This window comes from Oncorhynchus clarkii, chromosome 31, assembly GCF_045791955.1.
Source record: "Oncorhynchus clarkii lewisi isolate Uvic-CL-2024 chromosome 31, UVic_Ocla_1.0, whole genome shotgun sequence".
Lineage (NCBI taxonomy): Eukaryota > Metazoa > Chordata > Actinopteri > Salmoniformes > Salmonidae > Oncorhynchus > Oncorhynchus clarkii.
The window spans coordinates 19,604,896-19,611,175 of NC_092177.1; the positions used below are offsets into that span (position 1 = coordinate 19,604,896).

Sequence of the window (6,280 nt, forward strand, 5' to 3'; positions counted from 1 at the left end):
AGCAGCAAAATACTACAATTGTCTCTTAAGGATGTCTTGTGGTATAATGTGATATTAATACATGTTATAATGGCATCACCACATCAGGAGGAAAGTCTGTATTTGCAACAGAGCCACTGATTCTCGGGAAATCATGTTATCTGACTGGAGCCTCCTGTCCAGTATATCCATTGGTCATTAAGCTTTTCCAAAAGGCACTTTTGTCATTGGAGGGGGGGGGGGGGGGGTAGACAGCCTACATTTGACTCATTTGAGTCTGTTCTTCCAGAACCTGAAGGTAGTCAGGTGTACCTTGAAGTTTAGTTTTAAGTTCATAGTACTCACTTTTCCTTTGTTCCACTACTATCTTACTATGGTTTCCCCCTATTAGTGACTTCTTCATCTTTTTGTCCTGTGGTTTCTCTGGGTAACGGATCTGAAACCCACTCCCCCCTATACTGCTGAAATCCCCCCTTTTACTGTCTAAAAAGTTTTGAATAAACATGTTGGATTCTCTTGGCAGGAACTCATCCAGCTCGTCAATGGTGCTCAGTCTCTTATTGCGTGGATCCAGGGAGGACAGTGAGTCCTTGTCTTGGTCAGCGCTGTTGAGCAGGATTATTTTCTGTCTCTGGGAGTCAGCAAACTTAAAGCCTGACTCAGAGTCTCTAATCCCACAGGTGTGACTCTTGTTCATATGCTGGATAGTGTGGGGGATGAACGTCTCCCCTCCCAGATCATCTTTCTTGTTCGATTTGTTGTGTCTCCTGAGCGTGAGTTGCATGGAGCCACACTCCTGGTTCCCCATGCCCTCCTGGCGTCCGGCTGGCTTCTTATTGCGCCTCAGCACGAACACCAAGAGGCAGAAAGCAACAAACACTGTGATGATGAGCACCACCAGGACACTGAGAATCATGATGGATAGGGGAACTGGACCACCTGGAGGGGCCTTGCCCACCCCTGCTGGGGACATGGAGGTCACCACCGGAGTAGTACTGGTCAGGATGAAAGGGGGCCTAGCTATAAGTTTGGGGCACAGGATCTCATTTTTCAGCAGCCGTAGCTCTATATTGGAAAACTGAACTGGGGATGCACATTTGACCTCTTTCGCAGCCACTCCGTCATTCAGCTTCTCCAGCCACAGTTTCAGAGCCACTAAATCACAGGAGCATTCCCAGGGATTGCCTTCCAGATCAATTTGAGTGAGAGACCTCAGCTGGTCTAGGACACCACTCACAGGCAGAGTCATGAAATGGTTGTTCTTAAGATTTAGCCTAGCCAGGGAAACGCCAGCAAAGATATAGGCAGGGAGGCTCCTTAGCACATTATTGTTCAGATACAACAACTGCAGATTTGGCATGGAGTCAAATGTCCCTGCTAACACCTCTTGTATGGCATTGTATTCTAGATACAAGTATTGGAGGTTACTGAGCCCAAGGAACATCTCAGGATGCAGCTGCTCTAGTTGGTTCCCATTGAGATAAAGCCTACGCAGGTTGGTCAGATTGGCAAAGACCCCTTTTTGAACTGTGACTATTTGATTGCTGCCCAAATGTAATAAATCTAAACCCTCAAAGCCTTGGAAATCAACTGGGCTGATATCTCTGATATAATTTCCACTCAGGTGGAGCTTCTTGGCATTTGGTGGCTTGGGAATGATATCTGCTAGATTGTTTATACTTCTCTCTTGGCAACTCACACTGATGCCAAAGTCTGATGGGTGAGCTTTGCAGGTGCAAGGCTGTGGGCAGGAGAGAGGTGGGGTTCTTGTTTGATAGGACATAATTGGAATATTTTTATTCAAACCGGGTAAACCAACAATCCCGTTACCATAAATCTTTGATGGGTTTGTTGTTTTGGGAGCTTTGGTGGCTATGGGCGGTATCGTAGTGGGGGCCTTGTCGGATGTTGTTCGGCCATTTTCTGGCTGTGAAGGGGGCATCCTTACATCAAAGTCACTACCTGTTCCCATGGGACACAGCTCCTGTTTGTTTGTTTCTTTCAACAGTCGTCCATACAGGTCACTAGGCGTTTCACATATAGCTTCCCCAATAAAAATGTTATAGGGCATGTTCTCCAACCAAGCTTTCAAGGGTAACAAATCACATGTGCAATTCCATGGGTTGTCATCGAGCTGCAATTCCACTATACGTCCAATGTGTTCCAAAACTCCCAGATATGGTAGCTTCTGGATCCTGTTTCCTCTTATATCCAAATGTGTAAGGGAGGCAAAGCGAAAAATGTTATCAGGAAGGATCTGGACTAGATTGTCATTCAGAATGAGAACTTTCAACCTATGCAACTTGTTGAAGGATCCTTTTTCAATATACTTGATCAAATTGTAGTCAGCCTGGAGGTATTCCAAGTTTTCGATCCCATAGAAAGTGTCAGCTCTGAGCACCTTCAATTCATTGTTATTTAAGTGCAGCTGTTTCAATGAACTAAGGCCATAAAAGGCCCCTCCCTCGATGTTCTGTAGTTTGTTGTTTCCCAGTTGAAGAGAGACTGCGTGTGTGAAATTGAGAAAGGAATTGGGGTAAAGGACGATCAATAGGTTATTTTGGAAATTCAAATGATAGAGGCTAGAGACCGGGGGCAGCAGCTGGGTAGGTCTGTACACAGTTATTTTCTCACAGTTCACATATAGGACGTTCTCGATGGACATGCATGAACAGGCGCTGCAGGTCTCCGCTGAGAGGTCAGAATCCAAGTCAGAAAACGTACTCGATACGAAAAAGGCCAACAGAACTAGAAGCAGCATTTTGCCTTTTATAAATCCCCCAGAAAACCATTTAGTAACCTTTGAGAGGAAAAACAAACAAACAAACAATCAAAACACAAACTGGTACTATACATACAGACAGTACTTCATTAATGGTTAGATAGTATATGCCCTACTGCTGATGTTAGTAATGGTTAGTTAGTGTATGCCTACTGCTGATGTTAGTAATGCTTTGTCTATACACCAGGCTAATTTAATGTACGCAAATCAACCCATTTATCTATAGCAATACAGCCATCAAGTACCATTTTAACCTAAAAATAGTATTAATAATAATATACTAATAATATTAATAATAATAATAATAATAACCATATTAATGATAGACGAATAATAAGAGTCTAATAATAGAAGCCTTAAAACCAGAATCTCCTTCTGATCCATAATGTTACAAAACATAATTGAAATCACCATTATATATTACAGTAGTGCGTCAATTTTGTGGGCATATAACAAAAAGAGTAGAAAATATATATGCTACTGCATCCTATGCTGACATATTGTGGGCTAAAACATCCCATGAAGCCTGTGCCCCAGGCGGATCAACCCATATTATAATTAAACATATGAACAATGTAGGCTACAGAATGAATATTAAAGCTTTTCAACCAAATAACAGAAGACTTACCGTAAGCGTTTGCAAATGTGGTTTCTTGAGAAACGGACATTGGCAGTGCATTGAGACGCGGTGCTCCCATTCAGACGTAGGTAGGCTATCGCTCAGATTTCAGCCTATGCGTCTCTTCTTGACAGGCTCCACTTGTTAAAAAATATATTTATCTCGTAGGGTTCCCAATGTTGTTGTATCTCCATGAAGCATTTCAGTTCGGAATGAGCTAAAGACACGGTGCCCACCTCAGCGTTATTAAGAAAGCAGGGACAAAAGGCGAGCAGCTGAAGTGACTGCAAAACAACTTCTCTCCAGTTCACGATAGAGGAAAATAAAACGAATGGTGCTGCTGGAACACCCAGTCCATAGAGATGCTTAGCCTATGTATATGGCTCGCTGAAGTTGGACTGAGCCGTTCAGGCAGAAAAAAACGAGGCAGCAGAACCCGATAAACCTAAACAATCCTGCGCGGGTTTACTCACCTCCAAAAATCTGAAATTGCTTGCTAAGCGTCTCTTTTCGAATCATGCATTTTACAGCGCTGTCAGTGTGACATCTGAGGCTGAGCCTCTCTACTCCAAGGAAAAGAAAAGGAGAGGGAAAAAAACACCACACTGTGATATTCAGAAAAAATGAGAACGGCGACTAACTGACGCGGAAAATGAATAATTCAGTTTAGTCAGATGCGGGCAAGCAGGAGATGCCGCTCTCCATCTTCCAACAAAAGCAAGAAACTGCGTTCAAATAAACTACTGTTAAAACAGTCACCAGGGATCCGGATACGCAGGAAGGAGGGAGTGTGTCTCGTAATAGCAACTATTCCTGCCTGTCTCATAAGTATGCTGCTTTACAGCTGCATAGAGTTTCCCACACGACTAGCGGGAGAAGAGGACGCAGAGAGAAGGGGGGAGGAGAGGAGGGGTGAAGAAAAAGAGGGAGACAGAGCGAGAGAGAGATAGTAGAGAGAGAGAGAGAGAGAGAGAGGAGGGGAGGGGTCTCGTATACCAAACGGAAAACTTCAGACCTTGACTAGAATGATTTTAGTAGTAGTTTAATTTAACAGACTTGGAATTGTGTTTCTTGTCGTTATGATGATCAACAGAAATGGTTATGCATCACGCATTGTGCTATAGCCTATTGGATCGAGATCATACGGTAGACTTCGTTTGAGGATGAAGTCGCTTACCTGACAGTTCAAGAGGGGTCGGCTCCTGCATTATATTTTATGATTGGAGTGTTTAAAACGACAGAGAACGTGAGCGGCATTCTAATGTGGACTATTATTCAAGGTGGACTGCAGTCAAAGCAAGCCAAACATTGCCGAGGGAAGTAGAATAAACAGACACTACCGCGCATATTGTTTTTGAGTAGGCTACTTGGATAGCGTTTTTATGTTAGACATTATGGCTGCATTTACACAGGCAGCCTAATTCCGATTTTTTTCCTCCCAATTATTGGTCTTTTGACCCATCAGATCAGCTATTTTACCAATAACGGCAGAATATTATAATTGGGTTTCTTGTGTAAAAAGCCCATTTCTGATAAAAAAAAATATGTGTCACTAGTTTGTCTTTAACAAATCAGATCAGCTCTAAAATATATCTTATGTGAAAAGATCTAATGTGAAAAAATATCTGAATTTGTCTGCCTGTGGAAATGCTGGAATTCAGCATCACTTTAGTTTTCAGACAACAGGTGGATGCTCCCTCATGTGAAGTCAATAATAGGAACCACTCAGTTTTAGCCTAGACTTCACCTGTTTGTTCAAATAATATTCATACTTGAGAGAAAATAGCTCCAAATGTGTGAAACGCAAAGAGCTCTCCAAAGTGAACAACGTTTTAATGGCAGAGTGACAAACACTACAAGCTTCTTTTTTTAGACTATGTGGAGAACAAGATACAGGCTTAATCAATTATATGTCAAGTCTGAATGACAGTGACAGTAAAAGTAGGCTATTGTAATATGAATGTATCCTATTTTCCCTGCCCGTTCTGTTTTGACATGAGGATACATGGGTACGCCACTGAACTGACATTATGGGCAGTGTGATATTGGGAGAATCACATTGAGAATCCCAATTGCATAATCCTTGCGTCCTCTCTCCTCGCCTTCTTCTCAAAATCCATTGGATGAGAAAGTCAGAGGCCTCTCCTCTGACCTCCTCCAAAGGGTTTTGAGAAGGAGGCGAGGAGAGAGGTCTTGAGAGGTACCGTATACAATTGAGATTCTCCCTGCAGAAGTTTCTCACACATGCAGAAATCAAAGGTAGCGCCCTCATCTGGCTGAACATTTTACCTACTTTATTGTCTTGGTACCTATAGGTTACGGTACAGTATGCACTCCTGAATGTTGACTGTATTGTAGGCTAGGATACAATTATACAAAAAAAAATAGTTTATAAGGTTACATGGCATCACATGAAGCCGAACGACTGGGTTGTCTATATAGCCTATGGACCCAGTTACATCAGCTATAGGTTACGTAATGCAAGTGCATTAGTAGGCTAATTCAGAAAGAGCCTCATGTGAATATTCTACACTGTCAAGCAGTGGAATGAGAATAAATGCTTGCATGGCAGTAGCCTAAATGTTGATATTTATTTACCATCACACACTCAAAGTCTCCCATTTTGTACCGTGGAAAATGGTTGAGGCATGCCATGTAGTCTGTTGTTGCAGAAACATTTGTTAATATCTTTTCTCTTCAACAGGCTATGAAATAACAGCAGCATAGCCTTGAGGGGTAGTGTGCTAAGGTAATTCTCTACACAGGTAGAGCTAGGATACATCAGACAGTGTTGTGTTTAGCAGAGGGACAGTATTTTCTCCTTGAGGGGCAGTGTGCTAAGGTAATTCTCTACACAGGTAGAGCTACAGTAGGATGCGTCAGACAGTGTTGTGTTTAGC

At 42.5% G+C, this 6,280-nt stretch overlaps 1 protein-coding gene across 1 annotated transcript; it reads right to left on the reverse strand.

Annotated features, from left to right (window-relative positions):
* Positions 1–235: 235 nt before the first annotated feature.
* Positions 236–3,489, reverse strand: LOC139390682 (SLIT and NTRK-like protein 4). Its single transcript, XM_071137975.1, has 2 exons — positions 3,390–3,489; positions 236–2,779 (listed from the first exon to the last, which is right to left on the reverse strand). Exons 1-2 carry the CDS (start codon positions 3,438–3,440, stop codon positions 236–238), a joined length of 2,595 nt encoding a protein of 864 aa, XP_070994076.1. The 5' UTR covers positions 3,441–3,489.
* Positions 3,490–6,280: the final 2,791 nt, after the last annotated feature.